Consider the following 20,598-nt stretch of genomic DNA (forward strand, 5'->3'; position numbering starts at 1 on the left):
TGATAAACTAAAATTCAAAAGGACCATTGAGCGTTTACTATAGCTCGCAGCAAGTGGTCCGACCTTAGATTCTCCTATATATCATTGTTGGAAAAATAATATCGGAATGGTTAATGGACATGGGCTTGGAAGCGGTTCAACCGGCCTAATCGGTAAACCGGCTGGTCCAACCATTATAACCAGGCAAGTCCCAAGGCGGTCAAAAGAGTGTTACAAAAAAATAAAAATATACTAAAATATGAAAAATATATTTAAATAATGATTTAACAAAGCACATCCAAATGAAGTTGAAAATTAATGAAAAAAAAACGAATTTTAAATTATCGATTTGGGCTCAAAGGTATTTTTTAATTTTTTTAAAATATGGCAAAATGTAAAAATAAATATTAATAGCCAAAACAATTTATAATATTTGTTATAATGATGATAAATATTAAAAATACATTACAAACAAAATCCCTTATTTTTTAAAGTTGTATAAATTTTTTAAATTGTATTTTTAAATACCTGGACGATCATCAAAAGCCAGTGGCGGGCTTCGAGTTAAGCGATTGAAGCAGGCGGTTACCAGTTAGAATGGGCGATTTACGCCAACGGTTCTGATCGCGCCCCTCAAATGGACGGTCCACTTCAAAAAGCTTCTCTCTCCTCGATAGCATCTTCTGCAGCTTGCCCCCACCAACTACACTCAAAATGGTCTCTCTGTCTCTCGTTGAAGCACACGCCTCTCTCTCTCATCGCGCCCCCGCCCCTCTGTGTGAACTCGAAGCAAGCTAGCCCCGTCTCTGCCCTCTGTGCCCTATCTCTCTCTCTAACTTTCCCTGCAGCTTGCCCCAAGACAAACTTCTTACTCAGAGCCACCAACTACACTCAAAACGGTCTCTCTCTCTCTCTCTCTCTAGTTTAAGTACGCGCCTCTCTCTCTCTCATCGCACCCCTCTCTGTGATTCTGAAGCACGCCCGCCCCCCTCTCTCTCTCATTGGAAGCACGCCCCTCTCTGTGAAATCTGAAGCACGCCATTTCAGGTATGGATGTCATTTTACTTATGCTTCTTATGGATCCCATTTTACCACGGCCAGTTTACAGTTTTGCTGATGTTTCTTATGGATGCCATTTTACCATGGTTGCTTATGGATAAGTGATGTCATTTTATTGATGCTGTCTTATGGATGAGTGGTGCCATTTTAGTGATGCTTGTTTATGGCTGAGTGATGCTTGCTTATGATCTGTACAAATTAATCAATCACAAAATTTTTGGTCATATTTGGGGGGGTTTTGGTTTTTCAGTGGTTGAATGTCGTATACAAACCAACAAAACTATGATCATATAATTATTTTTAGAAATTGGTATCTCACAGAATTTTGGGCCACATTTGGAGGTTTTAATTTTTCAGTGCTTGAATGTCTTACGCAAAACAACAAAATTATAAGCGTAGAAATTTATTTAGAAATTGGTATCTCACATAATTTTTGGCCACATTTGGGGTATCGGTTTTTTAGTGCTTGAATTTATTACACAAAACAACAAAACTATAAGCATAGATATGTTTTTTTGGGTTTTTTGGATGAGTGATGCTTGTTTATGGTATAAAAAATTTCATGAGCTCAAAACCATTTCACAAAATGAATCAGGATTTTGTTTGGGGTTTTTTTTATGGTACGAGTCTTGACAAACCTGATTTGGGGGTCTGTCAAATTTTTTTACAGAATGAATCATGACTTGCTTATTTAAAGTTTGAAGTATAGCATCCTCAATTGTTTATTCAAGTTGGATGATGATATGTGTTACTTACAATGATAATGATCATGTGGCTTGTAAGAATTTATGAGACGTGATGTTGTTGATCCATGTTTACGACCTGACTCTCTCCAACAAAAAATATTGGGTTGAATAAATATAAAAATATTATTGAGTTCACACATTCAATAATGTAGATTGTTTACAATAGAAAAAAAACAAATAACTTCTTATTGTAGCTTATGTTCCATGCTTTTTTGAGGAAATGTTATGTTTGCATTAAAAGTCAATATTTTATTAGATTTTTAGCAAGGCATATTTATTGAATGCTAGTTTGACTATGTAATCAAGTGATTCACAAAGATAGCTTGCTTTTTGGGACTTCTAATGCATACTGTATTCAATATTTTTAGATATTTTGAAAATTAGTTAGCATATCTATTAAATTTTAGGATGACCAGTACATGCATTCATGTGATCCATGAAAACCACTTGCTTTAGAGATTTTATTGTAGATTAGATTAGATGCATTGAGATTTTCCTGACTCTAATTGCTCATATTTATTAAATTTTCAGGAAGACCAATGTGTTAATGTGATACATAAAGACTACCAGTTTTTTTGGGGACCTTTATTAGGGTTTTTTAAGTAGACTAGATTTGATGTTTTTTGACATTTTATGGATTTTAACTAAGCATGTCTGCTACACTATGGGATGGTACTGTATGTAATCCTGTGATCCATAAAGTCAACTTGTTTTTATTGTAGACTAGAGCCTATGTTTTTTTTTTTTTTTTTGGTATTTTCATCATTGTTATCTATTAAGTCAACTGTTTTCTTTTTTGTGATTTTAGAGTTGACTATATTCGATATATTTACATTTTTTAAGTAAGCATATGTATTATATTGTAATATATGATCAATCTATGTATCCATATGATCGTTAAAGTTTATTGTTTTTTTTTAGGATATTAATGCAGCTAAAACCAATGTTTTTTTCCCTAAAGTTCCGACACATTTCTGTAGGGTGGATTATCTACCCAACCAATATGGGTCTTGAATAATTGCTGGTGTTTTAAAGCATATAGTGATTTAAAACCTCGTGGTTCTCGAACTGGATCACCAATCGGAATTGAAAATGGGTTGGATCCAAACTAGTTATTGGACTGGGAGTCGGCTGCCACGTGTAAATTATATGTGACTCCTGTTCCATCCGTTTGATCTGAATCGACAGATGTGATTTTTTCATGATGTTGCGTAAAATAATATTTAATTTGTACTTTTACAAAAAAAAAATTGTAAAATTTTAGGCATAAAATATATTTATTCACCATATAAGCATCGTCCACAAGAAAACACCCACCAAAACGAGTTATTGTTTATTTTTCACTATATACAATGATCCACAAAAAAACAAAGGGCTCGTTGTTTTTGTGCCTAAATTAATGAGTGAAGAAGAAATATCGGACGCTTCCCCACCTTTGATTCCCAAAAGTTGTGGTCTATGTACTCCATTCATATATCATGAATTAAACATGTTTTATTGTTTTTTTTTTAATTTTTTAATTTTTTTTGACAAATATTACCACTTTTATTACTCCCCCATGAGACCATATGAAATGATAGAGAGATTTTGCAATAAAGAGATAACTTTTCTAACGGTGGTTTAGAGAGAGAAAGTTTTAACTCGAATGTGCGGTTCATTCGAGAGAGAGATAAGGGTGGCAATAGGCAGGGCTTGGTCAGGGCTAGCTTTGGCCCTGGCTTGACCTTTGTTTTTATAGGGCCGTGCTTGGCCAAACACAAATAAAAAGTAAGAAAAAAAAAGAAAACTAGGTTGAGTCGAATTAGGCTGGTATTTGTGGTAGGCTGGTATTTGTGGTACTATGGTCATAGACTCTATTTTTTAGGGTTGGGCCAATCGGACTGGATTCGACCGGGCAAAGCTGGCCCAGCCCATTGGCACCCCTAGATTGAGGTTTTGAGAGATTTTTCAGCTTAGAGGAAGAGAGTCTTGGGGTGCTAGAGCAAGAGATTTATAGAGAGCCCGGGCTTAATTGGTAAAGGCTTGCTGAATTACAACCCGGAATCTAGGCTCAATTTGTACTCTAAAAAAAATAAAAATAAATGTTGAGAGATTTTTTAGTGTCTTTTTGGAGAGATATTATTATTTAGGGAAAGCTTTGTATGTTCCCCCTACAATATAGAAGTTTTATCTTCCCCTTACCATTCAGCCGTCCATATTTTATTAAGAGAGCTACTTACCATTTGATCTTAGATACAACGTCTCAAAGTATTTTATTTTTTTAATACAAATTGTATGAATATGAAATTCGGTACGTACCATCTTCTCATTGGGACACACCTATAAAAAATATTAACAATAATTTTTCGATAAAAAAACAATAATCAAAATTTCTCTTAAAACTTTCAAAAGTATTTTGGTTATTTATTTTATTAAAAATATATTTTTTTTTACTTTTCTATAGTGCGAGTTTAATAGTGGAATGGAGGTGCAAAATTGGATGTCAAAATAATTTATATTTAAAAAAAAAATAGTATAAGATGTGATATTGTGATTGAGGCAATCTTAACCTCAATTAAATTCTATGTTGTAGGGAGAACGTAGCATGCTTTCCCTCTTGTGTAATTTAGAGAGAGATTTTCCATTTTCATAAAGAGAGAAGAGCCCGTACAGAGTCTTCCCGCTCATTTTATCCAAAAAGCCATCAATGGAGAGAATGTTTCTCTCTCTAGCATTGTTTTTCTCTCTATTTACATGTTATTACAGTGTTTCTTTTCTCTCACTAAATCTGAGTTATCCATCCAGAGGGAGAGAGATTATGCGCGCCTCCCGCCTCGACTAGCCAATCAGGTGGAGAGTGAGAAGCTATTTGTTTCTCTCTCTAGGCATACTTATGCAGTGTTTCTCTCACTAAATTCTCCTTATCCAACCAGGCGAGCCTAGAGAGAGAAATTTTGTGGGCCCAAAGACCCATTTATACACGAAGATGAGAGAATGGCAGTCGTGTCGCCCTGCAGAGCCACATACTCCCTTCTTGAAACCTCTCTCTAACATTTCATTTTCTCTCTCCTCTCAAACCCAACCAATATTCTCTCTCTTGGTCTGAGAACCCCATGTCGCTCTCTGTAACATAACAATCTCTCTCTCTCCATTTATTTTCTGTCTCTAATAATCAGTCCACGACTTCTTATTTATAGGAACCGGTCAATTCATGGCTTCAGCTCTGGTTATTTCTGTCCCTCGCTCGATTACTCTTAATTTATGGACATGGGTTCATCAGAGGAAGTTGAAGAGAGATACATTTTGGGTTTTCTTAAGGGCTTGTAACAGAAGAATGGGCATAATCTCTTGGTGCAACCCCTCCCCACTTAACGATGGCTCGGTTTTTTTGCCAAAGAAAAACCAGGTACCGTGGTTTCCTTTCTGCTCCCTCCGTAGGAATGACATGCAGTAAACTTGTGAATACTCTCTCTCTCATTTTTGCCTGAGTTTCTCTGAATGTAGGGGTAATTGTGGGATGATGTCTTTCTCCCTCTCACTATCTCTCTCATGTGTATCTCTTTTCTTTCTTTTTTTTTTGAAATTCCATCTTCTATAGAGTTTTTTCCCTTTTTTTTTTTTTTTTTTTTAAGCTTTTAAATTTTTTTATAATTACACTTGCTTTTTTTTCCCCTAATTATTACTTTAGCAAATTTTTATTTTAATTAGCATTTTTAGGGCTCCTACACTACTCAGGCGAGTCCACTCTGATTCACCTGAGTCACTCGGAGCGGGCAGGGACAGACTCCCAAGCCGGAGCCGAGATTCTGACACTCGCTGTGAACTATGTCTACATGCATGTGATTCTTGTATAAGAAGGTTGATATATTGGTTAAATTGTTTTGTATGCATTTGATTTCTGAATAAGAAACTTGATATATTGATGATTTTTTATAAGAAAAGTTATTATTACGTCCATCTCTAAGATGGATGTTGTAAAAAAGGCTAAAATGAATTTAGATGGTGTAGAAATTTTATTTAAAAAAAACACATTTTAAATATTGAAAATTTTATTTTATTTTCATATTCATCACCAACCTAGATCATGGATCTCTAAAATTTTGGATTAAAAATCCATTTTTAGGATATGGTTAAGTGGGGGCCCGTCTATGTACAGTATGAGTCGGCTGACTCATAGAAACCCATCCTTTTTTATATGTGAAATCTTAGCAATAGAATGCAGCATTTGAAATAACCCCAAAATGAATATGGATCTTGTTAAGTTACACACCTTTCTATGTATAAATGCTATTAGCATGTACTTTTTGGGATTAATTTTTGTGCTCACTCTTTCCAGTGTTTTCATATACTATTTTTTAGTCTTAGTTTCCATTTTCCCTGTCTAAGAATTACAAGTTTTTTTTTTTTTGACAAAGAAGAATTACAAGCTTTTTCTAACAACAAATTTTTTATGGTGTTGTGTAGTGAGAATTATTACTATCCAGATGATATTATGTTAGTCCCAATAATAAAAATTAATAAAATAAATAAATAACTTACTCGGATCTGTCCTTAAATCACACGAGGGACTTAAGGTTTCATACCAAAACCTATAGATCAAGCCATCCGGTGACATGCTACCTTAAGAGTCCTCTTGGTGAATCTCTTCACATTTTTTCTATCATTCTCTTTCTTTTCTAGAGGGGTTAACCACTTTTTATAGATAATCATATTTTGTAACTCTCACATGGTCTATAGGAGTTGAGATCCAAGTATAACTCTTGCCTTAATTTCCTTAAGTGCAGCCAATTAGGATTAACAAGTTGTCACCAAACTGTTAATCCTATGCAATGAGTTAAACATGTCATTAGTGCGCTAATGACTCTCATAATAGGATGTCATCCAAGCATTTCTACAACTTGATAAAAGATATTTAGAAATTAAATAATTTTGTTCAGCTATAATAAAAAAATAATAATTTTTACAAAGAATCCAAACACGTCACTTGGTTTTCCCTCTAGTGACACTAGATTTTTCCTCCAGTAGATCCTAGTAATTCGTGTCAACCACATGGGATTTCACATATACTATTCAATATGACTTTTGTACCATTATTGAAAAATAAATTCCCTTGATAAAAGGACCTGATAGGCCATATTTTCAACATATTGGTGGGTAGTTTAACCCATATATTGTTGTCTTTATCCTTTGTCCATTAGGTTTTTGCCTGGTATAAATATATCGGTTTGGATGAGGGAGGTCATCGGTTTGAACCATTGAAGTTTGTCTGAAATAGTGCAAACAAACTAGCCTGGCTTGGTGTTGTTCTTCTTATTGGGTACTTATTGAATAAATACCAGGAATTTAAAGTACTAAATTAGTATATAAAATATCTAAATTGTTAGGAACAGTCTATATGCATCTTTGAACTCATGAGTCCACCTTGATTGTCCTAAATCATTGAAAATACATATCCATCTTAGATCAGAGTAAACTGAACAGTGCAAGAAAAAGGTCAAAATATATCGCTTTCAAATATTATTTGGTGGTGAGATTATCCCCTGAAGTTTTTGAACCTAAATCCATATGTGAGAAGGATTTTGGAAGGGGACAGATATAAGCAGGTGTGTTAGCTAAGCAGGTGTGTTAGCTAAGGGACTGAGGCACCAAAACTTCATCCTATTTATCATGGAGTGAATATTTATTAAGGTTAGTAATTATGAATTTAAATGATACAAAATAAAGAATATAGATATGTTAAAATTTTTAAATTGATAAATTCAGTTCACAATAAGTTGTTTGTTTATTTTCTTTTTGAACAAAGCTGACAATAATTTATAATGTATATCTAAATAAAAATATCAAAAAGTTACTATCCATCTTAATATCTTTGACTTACTATCGATCATGAATTCCTCGCTTATTGCTTCACATTTGTCTTATTTGTGAACAGTTATAGAAACTGTGAATTCATCCATAACTGTTCACAGTTATAGAAACTGTAAATTCATGTATAAATTCACAGTTATACATGAATGTACAGTTTCTATAACTGTTCAAATTATTGAGATTTTAGAGCCATATTAGGTAAGTAACATGTTTCTTTTCAAATTCAAATTAATAATTTTGCTTTTAGATTGCACACGTGTTATTATTGGGATAATAATGGGAAGCCTAAAAAATTGTGATAAATTGATGTTACTAGAATATTATTTGATGAATTTATGAGTGTTAACTGTCCGGATTAAATGAAAGGAAAGTATACTATGGTCCTATGGCCTGTGACAGCCCATTGTACATTGGGGTTTTGACTGATGGATGGGAGCTCAATGGGCTAAGGTTTTCGGTAGTCCATTGGACTGTGGGTTACTGTCCATTAGATGCATCCTCCTACTTATACATTTACATGTATCTTGACAGTTGGATTTTATCAAATTGCTGAAGCATCCCTTCAGGAATTATTTGTACTCATATGTCAATGGGTGCTAGGCATTTTTTATATTTTTATAATTATTGGTTTAATTGTGCGTACCTACTCATACATAGAACTCAACTATCAAAATAAATACTCATAAACAAAACTTACATTTTGTACAAGAATACTGTCATCATTTGCAACAATACTCTGGTCGAGATGGACTTTTGAGCTGTACTAATTTGTTAAATCAGTTGGAGGTTTTAGTACTTATGCCCTCTTATATTTTTTACCATGGGTTTGCAGCTTGACTATAATCCTTCTGAGGAGCTTCTTGGGCTTGAAGGAGATCCACCAGCCAGGTTTAACTTCTATTGTCCTCTCAGTAGAAAATTCATTTAAATCCCAAGAAATTAAGTCATGCTCATGTTTCAGTGAAGTACAAATTATACATGTCAGCTAAAGGTGAATTTTTAACAATTGACATCACTAATGTATTTCTCAAGAAAAAAAAAAAAGAAAAACAGAAGAAGAAGAAAGAAAAAAAAAAAGAACACAGAAAAGATATCACTAATCTATCATGAGTTTCTTGGCTTTCCTCATTATAATGCACGACAGTGCTTCATACACCCCATACTTCTATTTTACCTTTTGTGGGTTTAATATTACTTGCAAATCTTAACTATTGTCAAATTTGGTAACTACTTTCTAATATTTAATTGAACTCTTTTTCTCAATTGAGGTGATTTCTGGTTAAAATTTATGATGAAAAAACCGTTCCTTTTGGCAATTTATGCTTAACATATAGTTCTAAATGCTTATGTAGGATATGAGGCATTTTTTGTCTATTCACAATTGTTCTGACTGTCATTTTAGGAGTATTACCCTCATTACACCTGAACCAAGGTCCTGGTTTGGACCCAACGGACAATATGTGAGGGAATTGCCCTGCCCTAACTGTAGGGGTAGGGGTTATACACCATGTTCAGCTTGTGGAATCGACCGGTCTAGGTTGGGTTGCTCACAGTGCAATGGCAAGGTATACTATGCTTTTAATCCTTTCTATATATCTGTTTTTGAATAATTCTTTCTATATTCAAATGCTTTAAATTCTTTCTAATAAATAAAAATGTCTGCTTAAGAAATATTGGATTTAAATGGATTTTAAAATTAGATATCCTCTATCAGATTTTGAGTGTCATGGACCAATCTTAAAATCCATCTCCTCTGAACAGACTTCAGAATTTATTGCCAAAGAAACTTCTTGTGTTTGTGGCTAGAACCAAAGGAAAAAATGTTAGTCTAATTCCTTTTTTCTTTTTCCATTTTCTCTCTATTTCCTTAGTTTTTCATAAAATACAATTTTCAGAACTAATATCTGCTAATATATGAATCAAGATTGAAATGATGTCCACACTGAATATGAAGTTACCCAAGTTGCATACTTATAAGTACATCCTAGATAGCAGCACATTGGTGTGTTTAAGACTTCACAAATTGGATAAAGGGATGCACCTTATTTCTAACAGGTGCTTACATTTATACTTTATAACTATTACGTCTGTTTCTACTTACCAAAATCCAATGAAAACAGGGAATGAGAACATGCCTGCACTGCTCTGGGGACCGTGTGATATGGGAAGAGTCAATTGATGAGGTACCATGGGAAAAAGCACGTTCCAGGTTTGGTTTCACCAAAATTCTGATTTGATATTCTGTGTTTTTTTATTTGCAAACAATATATCTAGTGCCTTTTTTTTTATTCTTATTTTTTTAATCATCTGATATTCTTTATTTTTTTATTTGCAAACAGTATATCTATAGCCTTTTTTTTTATTCTTATTATTTTTAATCATGGTTCGAAATAGGAATTGTCTTTTTGAACTCTAATCGGCGATTGAAGACTTGGGCGAGTTTGAGAGGACTGACCTGAGTCACTTGGGCTCGGCATGCTACTGAGCCCAGAACCTAACGTATGGGAATTGCTTGTGTCTGGCTGGTTCCCAAATTTAATTTTGTTTTCCATTTGGACTTGGTTGAGATTCTGACAAACTCACCCGATTCTGTCAAACCTGACTGGGGCTTGGGACCCTAACGAGTCCTGACATGAATCCTTGTTTTCTTACGCACTAATTCTAATCATATCAATGTGCAGTTCTCCCCTGAAAGTCAAGGAAGATGATGAGGTTGACAATCTTGATATCAAATTAGCCAAGACAAGATCAAAACGTGTGTACGCATCACTATCACCAGAAGTTAGGCAGAAGATCAGGCGGTCTCTAAAAGTTAGTCAAATCTCTTAGAACTTTCTTATGTCCACTTATGCTACATAAAATGCAGAAATTGTTGCTGATTTGTATAAGCTTATCTCTTCAATTATTTGTATTTTTAAATAGTATAAAACTGCACTGTGTGGATTGTTCTTTTTTACTAGATCTCCCTCTGTCTTATGTGATATGGATTAGTCTTCCACTTAAATACATTGTTGGGAAACAATACAGCTTATTATGAATTGAATGCATGGTGATTCTCTTGGGGCTTCTATAACTGTTTCATAGAGTTGTAGTTTGTACTTAAAGTAAAATTATTGCTGATTTAGAACAATATGTTGGCTAACTGTTGCATTCTGTTTGGATGTTATCTGGTTTATAAAGCCAAAAATTCGTCATTCCAGACCTCCCCCATCTGTACAGATGGTGTACCTGTTAAGTTATTAAAGTCCATAGTCCATATTTGTTCCAGCATCAGTCTTGTCTCGTATAGTTGTTTGTATTCTTGTTATGGCCACAGGGTAGCCCATACATGTTCCAGCATGAGTCTTGTCTCGTATGCTTGTTCATGTTCTTGTTATGGCCGCAGGGATTCTCATTCTCAAGAGTTCTTAAATGAGTTGATCGTTATGGGAGATTTCTCAAATTTTGGCTTTTCATTTGACATTTCTTAAGAGAATCCCTTGGAGAAAATAAAAAAGAAAAGAAAATTATAATCAAAACAAAAGAGTATTCTTATAAAAATTTTAATTTAAGCTTTTGTAGACTTAGTTTTTATATTGTCATAATTTATATTTATCACACGTAGTAACCTACTTGCAATTCTCTTGTAAACATATGTTGCCATTCAAGGAAAATTTTTTCTCAAGAAAAATGAAATTAAAGATAATTCTGAGAATGATGAAATACGTATAAGAATACCTTTTAATGCATAGTGTTGTCAATCCCTATTTCACATTGATTATTGTGCATCTGATCAGTCATGATTGGGGATAAGAGAGCAAGAAGTTATATTCAGGAAGTCTCTCTTAGTCCAACATGTACATTTTCTGGGTTGAGAGATGGATATCTGATTTTCTTGTTTAATCTCTTAGAGGGCAAGGCTTTGCATGTGTTTCTGTTAGTTTTTAGTTTTTAGCATTTTTCTGTTTATGTCAATTCAGTCATGTTCTTGTGAGTGGTACTTTAACTTTTTTTTCTGTGGTCGTCTGTCTTTATAGTTTTGATTTCTTGCTTCCTTTCTGTTAGTTTGCATTTATTTGATACATTATGGAGATATCTCAGAAGTTGTATGCATATTTATGGTTTTTGGAATGATGTAACCTGATTTCTCCAACCTCTCTGCCATTGTCAGAGTCGTATGAGATTTAAATCATGTGGATGAATTACTAAATTGGTATTATTCCCATCCAAATTGGTTTTTTATTTCCTTTTTTGATAATTTCTTAGTATTATATAAAGATTACAAGATTTGCATCCTGATTAATGATTGCATCCAAGCAATTTTGGAAAAAAAAATTCGCCTGAGGAGATGGTGGAGGGAAGGGGGTGGCAGGACATGTTGTGGTTTTGGAAAACAACCTTCATAAGAAACGGGCATATTTTTTCTCAAAGAAAAGAAGAAATAGTGAGCACGTTGCCTCGTCCGAAAGAAAAAAACTGAATATGTGCATCTTTTGTATGTTGTCTATTTCTCTGGTGTTATGTCGAACACAAGTTCATCCATATTCCAAGGTCAATATTACCATTTGCAGGTGGGCCAAGTATATCACAATCTGATGAACTACGATATGTATTTACTCCAATCTACAGTTTCTTTCCATTCCAATTGACACATGGTTGGAGGTTAAAGAAACTAAATCTACCTAGGTCAATCTTATTGTGGATCTCACTCCAATTAATCTCTAACATCCATTGGTAAGAACCTACATAACAACCACATGCATGTCGTGCATGTTTAGGAGAATGTGACCCGTTCACACTTAAGAGATGCATACGGACACTAGAAATCCAATGCTACTTCTACATGCATTTCTGGAAATTTTGCTTCTCTAAGTGTGCCACACAGCGCGTTTGCATTGTGGATACTTTAGTCTACAGGTTGAACGAGCAAGGCACACGAAATCTGTCTTGTAAGCCCATGTTTCCACTTTGTAAGATGTGTGTGCATTTTGTAAGACATGTGTAGGGATATGTGTGTTGTTGATTTGGACCCAACATGTTTTTTTTTGAAGTTATTTTTATTATTAAAACATCATAAATTATATAATTATATAATTATCTCTATGTGTTTCTCTCTCTCTCTCTCTCTCTCTATATATATATATATATATTTATTATGTTGTGGTATTTCTACGCATGGAGTATTTTCTTAATGTACTCAACATATTTGGATATATATATATATATTTATTATTTTGTGGTATTTCTACGCATGGAGTATTTCCTTAATGTACTCAACATTTTTGGACAATTGATATCCTTACTCTACAACGTAGTAGTTTTTTGTTTAGGGTATTTTAGGTAATTAATTTAAGATAAAGTAGAAATTATTGAATAAAACAAATGCATTTATCAACAAGATTGGATAATGACATCATCCATATAAGGTGTGACATCACTCACATGCAACATTATTTACCACTAGTTTGTATAGAAATATCTATTCTACCCCTTTTAATGGCCAAAAATGCCCTTGCTTGAGTAATTTTTTATTACAAAGCAAGGTAAATAAATGGTAAAAAATGTCAAGTACATTAAAGAAATACTCCATGTGTAGAAGTCCCCTAACACATATATATATATAAGCCGGTGGGCTTACAGGTAAAAATACGCCCAACGGCTCAGATTGAATCTGGGCCGATCTGACGGTCACGACCTCATTTCGTGTTCAAATTTTAATTTTTTTTATACAAATCCAAATAACTTGAAATTTTCGGTGTGTGTTCTTCTCATCAAGGTGCACCTAATAAAAATATCAAAAAAATAATTCAAGAAAATGACCAAAATACCCCTGAAACTTTTCAGGGGTATTTTGGTCAATTTATTTCATGTAAATTATTTTTTTGATATTTTTATTAGATTATCCTATTTTTGAAGAACACACGCCTAAAATTTCAAGTTATTTGGATTTGTAGAAAAAAAATTAAAATTAAAATACAAAATAAGGTCGTGACCGTCAGATCGGCCCAGATTCAATCTGAGCCGTTGGGCTTATTTTTACCTGTAAGCCCACCGGCTTGCAAGATCATTTTCCATATATATATAAACACATATGTGCTGTGCACACATGTCATACTAGACTTGACAAATATGGGTGAGTCAGATTCTTTGAATCCTTGTTAAGACAGATTCTTGTGTCCACATCCTTGTAACATTGGTGAAAGCAGATTGTATACATGAATTGGAGTACCATTAACAATAGTTATAGTGTGGCATAGATTACCTTGTTGGTGTTTTACATGGTTCTTCCTTAAATTTGTTTAAATCTTGCATGGGGCATTATGTTTAGTTGTAATGAGGAGCCTAGTGTTGCACTTAGGCATCTGCTCTCGCTCCCTATGGTTCAAAGAGAAAGGGAGATGCACCCATGTGGCAGCCACATTTTTAATTTTGGTTGGATGAGTGAGCTTTTCTTTTATTCCTTGCACTTCTCTACATTTTTGTTGTCCCTCTATCTATGGAACCTAATTTCACACTTAGGCAACTCTTGTCATTCTCATGATGAAGGTCCAAGGTGCAAAAGGTCAAGTAAGATGTAGATGTAGTAGTTATATCTTCCTTGGATGAGAGGCCTCCTCTTTTATGCCTTGCCCTGTGCTTCTATATAAGTCTGCCTTGGCCGGTCCCATGATGGTCATATCAGTCCCAAGCCTGGGTATAGGAGGAAGGTTGTGTTAGGTGGGCAACTGTAAAACTTTGCCACATCTTTTCATGAATCCTTGTGCTTCTATATGATATTATTTCTTTAGGTGAGGAAGCTTTCTTGTATGACTTCTTTTTCACCTTAGAGTCTCCTTATAGGAGGTCCCTAATAGATGATGATCTCCTCACAAAGCCCATTATTCTCCATATAGGTGGTCCCTAATTGATGATGATCTCCTCACAAAGCCCATTCGTCAAGGGAGGACACTTTTGTAGAGTGCCATTCCCATACTACATAGACTACATAGGTTATTTTACTTAAAAATGCCCTATGTTTTTAATTGAATATTTTTTTACTTGAATGATAAGATAAGATGTGACCAAGTTTTATTAACACAACTCACCTCCTTTATCCAAGCTTGGGATGGGTAAAGGGAAAGTTTAAGGTCCTCACTCTTATTAGACCAAATAATTGGGATAAGGCTTGGATGATGATGATTTTTTCACTTGAATGACTATTGAAACCTTTTTTTAATTAAAGAATATTTGTCTAAGTTTTTTCAAAAAAGATAAAAATTGAGATGTCTAACAAAATTTAAAACAACTAGAATGCTTTTATTGAATATGAAAAGAGATGGTTCTTAAAAAGTATTTGATTTTATTTTATCAATAGCCTATGAACATTAAGTAAACTCAAATTAACTATTATTGATTGAAAAGTAGTTATCTAAAATATTAAATATCTAAAGAAATTTTAAAGGATTAAACAAACATTTACTTATTTATTAATATTAAAGGCAATTTTAGTAAATGCCTCTTTATAATGCATATGAAATAAGTTGGCACTTTAGTGAAGTGCCTCTCCATGGTGAATGAGCCTCCATAAGGAGAACACCATTAACGAGGAGCCTCTAAATGGAGGCCTGAAGGTGAAAGAAAGGTAAGTCGAACGTAGTTCTGATATGTACACCTCTTACAGAGTGGTTTTTTTATTTTCTCTTTATGTTATTCATATATATTTCTTTATTTGTAGTGCTTACATTTCTGAACTGCAAGCTAAGTTTGTTTGACCATGTATCAAGATTGTAATCTTACCTTTTCATATGAGCTTTGGTTTTGTAAGCATTGTAAACTACCATTCTTGCAGATTCTTAATGAGAAAACGGGAATATTTAGCAAAAGAATGAAGAATCTTCACCGAGATCCGATTCTACGTGCTCAAAGAATAGCTGCAATTAAGGTTTGATGAGAAAGTTTGGTTTGTCTTGAGGTGCAATATGTTAGTTCAAAACCAATGGCAAAAGTGGACTAGCTATCCAATAGAAAAGGATACTTTGTACTCAAACCTGTCCAACCAGCCAATAGAACGAAGTGGTTAAAAAGAAAAGGAAAATAATCTAAAAGAGATCCACTTAAAAAATTCTTGTATATGTATGTGGCCATTTTTAAGACTACTGTAACTTGTTTTCTTTTAAATAAGTTAATTTCTACCAATTTTATTAGAGAAGATCAATCATCGAATCATGGAAGTAGATCAACATTTAAAGGAATAAATTCTAAAAAAATCCATATAAATAAAATAATTAAAAAAATCCTTTACATGTATAGGTGTTATTTACACTTTTACTGTTTCTATGAAAATGTTACGGTGTATTTATGTTTGAAACCCTGAGTTTTCTTCAAGAAGTATAAAGAATCCTCAGTGAAGAAATGCCCTACACTGAGAAAACCTTTAGCAAAGAATGCCCTAGACCAAGAAAACCAAGAAACTGATTTTTGCTTTAGGAAATGATAGTGCATGTAAATGTCTTGACTTATGGTTGGCATACTATATCAGTAGCTGTGTTTTCCATCATCACAAATCTACACTTCTTCGTCAGAGGGCAAAGGGGACTGCTGCGGCAAGGAAGCGGGCATCTGAAACTTTGAAAGTGTTCTTTAGCAATCCGGAGAACCGCCTCAAGAGGAGCATTGCCATGAAAAGTAAGTAAATCACTTCTCCTAAATTGATATGATCCATCCAATTCATTTCATTGTTAATGCTAAGTTAACTTTGATCTCTCATGTGTTCAAGATCTAGTGCCCCCCTCCTCCCCCCTCCCAAAAAAAAAAAAAACAAAAACAAAACAAAACAAAAAACACCCTCCTGCCACAATCCCTCCTATCTCACAAACAGTGTCCATATGGTCTCTTTGTGCTACACTCGATCAACAATCCTGATAATAGTAGAGCTCCATATCACCTTTGAGAGATTTTCCCACCAGTATTTCTTCATACATGACATTCATGTGCGCAGAGATAGAGGGAGGGAGGGTGCATTAGACTAAAACAATGCTCTTTTTTTTTTTTGAGAATGTTTGACTAAAACGATGCCAATAATGCAAGCAAATGGCACAATTGCACACATGCACAGACGTTGATGCCTAGGACTAAAACAGTTTTGACATTGATGCAGATGCAAAATTTTACTGTAAAATCTGCGGAAAGGAAGGGCATAGAAGGCATTATTGTCCCTCTTTGAAGGGCCGGTCGGAGGATTTCAGGTACAGGTGTAGCCTATGTGGGGATCGGGGACACAACAGGAAAACATGTGGGAAACTGAGGGCAGCGCTTCACCCCCAGGAAGCAGGTAACGAGGAGTATAATTGTAGCATTTGTGGTGAGTCCGGGCATAATAGTAGAACATGTCCTAGGGGGAGAGAGACTGAAGTGGGCGATCGGGAGTACAATTGTAGTAAATGTGGTGAGAGTGGGCATAACAGTAGGACTTGTCCCAGGGGACAAGATGTAGGAGGTGATGGGGAGTACAATTGTAGCATTTGTGGTGAGACTGGGCATAATAGCAGGACATGTCCTAGAGGGCGAGATGATGAAGGGGGTGAGAGCAGGCATAACGGCACGGCAAGTTATAGAGGAGGAGATGAAGAAGGGGGTGATGGGGAGTACAATTGTAGCATTTGTGGTCAGAGTGGACATAATAGTAGGACATGTCCTAGAGTACGAGATGTTGGGGAGGGTGATGGGGAGTACAGTTGTAGTATATGTGGTGAAAGCAGGCATAATAGTAGAACATGTCCTAAAAGGCAAGAGGATGAAGGGGGTGACGGGGGGTACAATTGTAGCATTTGTGGTGAGAGTGGGCACAATAGTAGAACATGTCCTAAAGGGAGAGAGGAGGAAGGGGAAGGAGGTGATGGGGAGTACAATTGTAGTATCTGTGGCCAGAGTGGGCATAATAGTAGAACATGTCCTAGAGGACAAGCAAATGAAGGGGGTGATGGGGAGTACAATTGTAGCATTTGTGGTGAGACAGGGCATAATAGTCGAACATGTCCTAGAGGGGAAGATAATGAAAGGGGTGTGAGCAGTCATAATTCTATGAGTTCTAGAAGTGGAGATGATGAAGAGGGTGATGGGGAGTACAATTGTAGCATTTGTGGTGAGACTGGACATAATCGCCGGACATGTCCTAAAGGGCGAGGCATTGAAGGGGGTGACGGGGAGTACAATTGTAGTATATGTGGTGAAAGTGGTCATAATAGTAGGACATGTCCCAGAGTACGAGAAAATGAAGGGGTTGACGGGGAGTACAATTGCAGCATCTGTGGTGAGACAGGGCATAATAGTCGAACATGTCCTAAGGGGAGAGAGGGGGAAGTGGGTGATGGTGAGTACAACTGTAGCATTTGTGGTGAGACCGGGCATAATAGTAGAACATGTCCTAGAGGGAGAGGGAAGGAAGGAGGCGATGGGGAGTATAATTGTAGTATTTGTGGGGAGAGTGGGCATAATAGTAGGACATGTCCTAGAGGACAAGGAGTTCAGACAGGTGATGGGGAGTACAACTGTAGCATTTGTGGTGAGACCGGGCATAATAGTAGAACGTGTCCAAAAGAGAGACAGGGTGAAGGGGGTGATGGGGAGTACAACTGTAGCATTTGTGGCGAGACTGGGCATAACCGCAGGACATGTCCTAAAGAGAAAGACATTGAAGGGGGTGATGGGGAGTACAATTGTAGCATTTGTGGTGAAAGTGGGCATAACAGTAGAACATGTCCTAAAGGGGGAGAGGAAGGAGGAGGTGATGGGGAGTATACCTGTAGTATCTGTGGTGAGGTCGGACATAATCGGAGGACATGTCCTAGAGGGCCAGGTGCTAAAGGGGGTGATGGGGAGTACAATTGTAGTATTTGTGGTGAGACTGGGCATAACAGGAGAACATGCCCTAAAGGGGAAGAGATTAAAAGGGGTGATGGCGAATATAATTGTAGTATATGTGGTGAGACTGGGCATAATAGAAGGACATGTCCTAGAGTTAGAGAAGTTGAAAGTGTTGATGGGGAGTACAATTGTAGTATATGTGGTGAGAGTGGGCATAATAGTAGGACATGTCCTAGAGGAAAAAACGTCGAAAGTGGCCGATCAAGTGATTCTGTTCAACAGGAGGAAACAGGTCATAGGGATTACAATTGTAGCATATGTGGTGAGAGTGGACACAATAGTAGGACATGTCGTACAGAGAGAGGGGCTAAAAGGGATTGCGGGGAGGCTGAGCCCAGTGGATCAGTTCACTCTATGAAAAGAGGTCATAGGCGATCATTGTAGGACATGTTGACAGTGGGCCCAATTTTAGGACATGCCCTGGAGAGAGAAAAGTGGAACTGGTAATCAGGGGGAACCTAGGATTAAACTTGGTACATGTAGTAGAGAGAGAAAGTGAACTGGTGATTAGGGGGGAACTCATGATTGGAATTGGAGCTGGTGATTTAGAAGAACTCTAGATTGAAATGCTTGGCTGATTCTTCCAAGATGTGTTTGCTTGAAGCTCATGATTCCCCAACAAGACCAAGTTCAAAAACTGGTTGAGGTTGTATGATCGCCCTTTGATATTATTATCACTAATTAATTCAGTTATTTATCATAGTTATTTATTTGGTTGAGAGTAAACAAATAAAGTCACATCATTTTTCTTCTGAACATTCGCAAGAAAAATCGGATGGGTAATGGGGTGACTTCTAGAAAACTCGTAGTTCCTGTGTACTCATGTAGCAAACTTATTAGCAGTATTATTGTCAGTGTTGTTTAGATTCACTTCATGTAGCAACTTATTAGCAGTATTATTGTCAGTGTTGTTTAGATTCACTTCATGTAGCAAACTTATTAGCAGTATGATTCACTTCATGTAGCAAACTTATTAGCAGTATTATTGTCAGTGTTGTTTAGATTCACTTTGAAGTCTTCTTTGGTTTGGTCGGAAAAACAAAGCAATTCGGTGTTTCGGCCGATTCGGAGGAAGACTTTGGAATTTTTAAAGGAAAAAGTTTATATATGGTTGCAACCTTAAAATGTAGAATTAAAGATGCACCTCAAAAATCCATTGGAAAATATTGTTTTAATATAAAAAGACCCTCTAATTAATCATCTCAACATTGAGACGTATGAATATGAAAAAGAAAAAAAAAAAGGGTTTTGAGTCCCAAAAACAGTGCATCTTGCAATCCATTATCTAGACCGTCCATTTTCAAGATTTTCATATATTTATAGATCTATTTGATTTTAGCTGTTTTGGGAGTTTAAAATTTTGTAATTGGATATGAAAATAAGTTTTCAAATAATCTTAAAAAAAATTTACACCAAAATTACAAAAAAATTGGAGGTGTGCTTTAATTGGATTGGTTGCAACTTATAGAAACTACACCCTTCAAAGTATATATTTGATATAAAAATATATTAAAATAATAAAAATTTTGAAAATAAAAAGCATTAAGTAAAAAAGAGAATTCTATACGGCTGAAGAGGTTGAATCATACCGAAGCAGGCCAAAGCATGGAATTGTCTTTTAAACTTCTTGAAAGACAATTTTGTGCTTCAGTCAAAAAGGCCAAAGCTTTGGCACAAGAGGCCGAATCTAACAGAAGCGGATGCTTAGAAGTTCAATTCACTTGGGTCTAGGGCGAAGACCCGAAGACTTCTGCCAAAAAGATATGGGAGACACCATAGATTTGGTAACTTCCATGTACCACATTTCACTGCTTAATGGATTCAAACTTGGGCAAGGGGTACAAATTTCACTGCTTAATGGATTCAAACTTGGGCAAGGGGATTTAGCAAGGTCCATCAGCAAAACTGATAAAAACTGAGCCATGGACAATTGCTTCCTAAAATTTTAAGCACCTGTTCATGGTTTTGCATAAGAAGGGATTCAAGGGGCTTGGGTTCAAGCCTTTGATAAAAAAATTGGCCAACTCATCTTTGGACTCATCCGAGTCCCTTGGATCAGTGGCTTGGAGAATCTTGAGGTGAAATC

At 35.6% G+C, this 20,598-nt stretch overlaps 1 protein-coding gene across 3 annotated transcripts; it reads left to right on the forward strand.

Moving 5' to 3' along the window:
• Nucleotides 1-1,007: 1,007 nt before the first annotated feature.
• LOC18431957 (zinc knuckle (CCHC-type) family protein) lies at nt 1,008-19,519 on the forward strand. Of its 3 annotated transcripts, none has more exons than XM_088868305.1 (8): nt 1,008-1,026; nt 8,464-8,519; nt 9,034-9,196; nt 9,752-9,840; nt 10,313-10,442; nt 15,439-15,531; nt 16,172-16,274; nt 16,747-19,519. In XM_088868305.1, exons 4-8 carry the CDS (start codon nt 9,755-9,757, stop codon nt 18,894-18,896), a joined length of 2,562 nt encoding a protein of 853 aa, XP_088724431.1. In that variant the 5' UTR covers nt 1,008-1,026; nt 8,464-8,519; nt 9,034-9,196; nt 9,752-9,754; the 3' UTR covers nt 18,897-19,519. The 3 variants fall into 3 exon arrangements, with proteins under 3 accessions (XP_088724431.1, XP_006842131.3, XP_088724432.1); XM_006842068.4 differs by lacking the exon at nt 1,008-1,026 and adding an exon at nt 4,851-5,169; XM_088868306.1 differs by lacking the exon at nt 1,008-1,026 and adding an exon at nt 4,851-5,169 and having other exon boundaries at nt 9,752-9,814.
• The last annotated feature ends 1,079 nt before the right edge of the window (nt 19,520-20,598 follow it).

This window comes from Amborella trichopoda, chromosome 5 (genome assembly GCF_054954075.1).
Source record: "Amborella trichopoda isolate Santa Cruz 75 chromosome 5, AtrichopodaSantaCruz75HAP2 v2.0, whole genome shotgun sequence".
Classification (NCBI taxonomy): domain Eukaryota; kingdom Viridiplantae; phylum Streptophyta; class Magnoliopsida; order Amborellales; family Amborellaceae; genus Amborella; species Amborella trichopoda.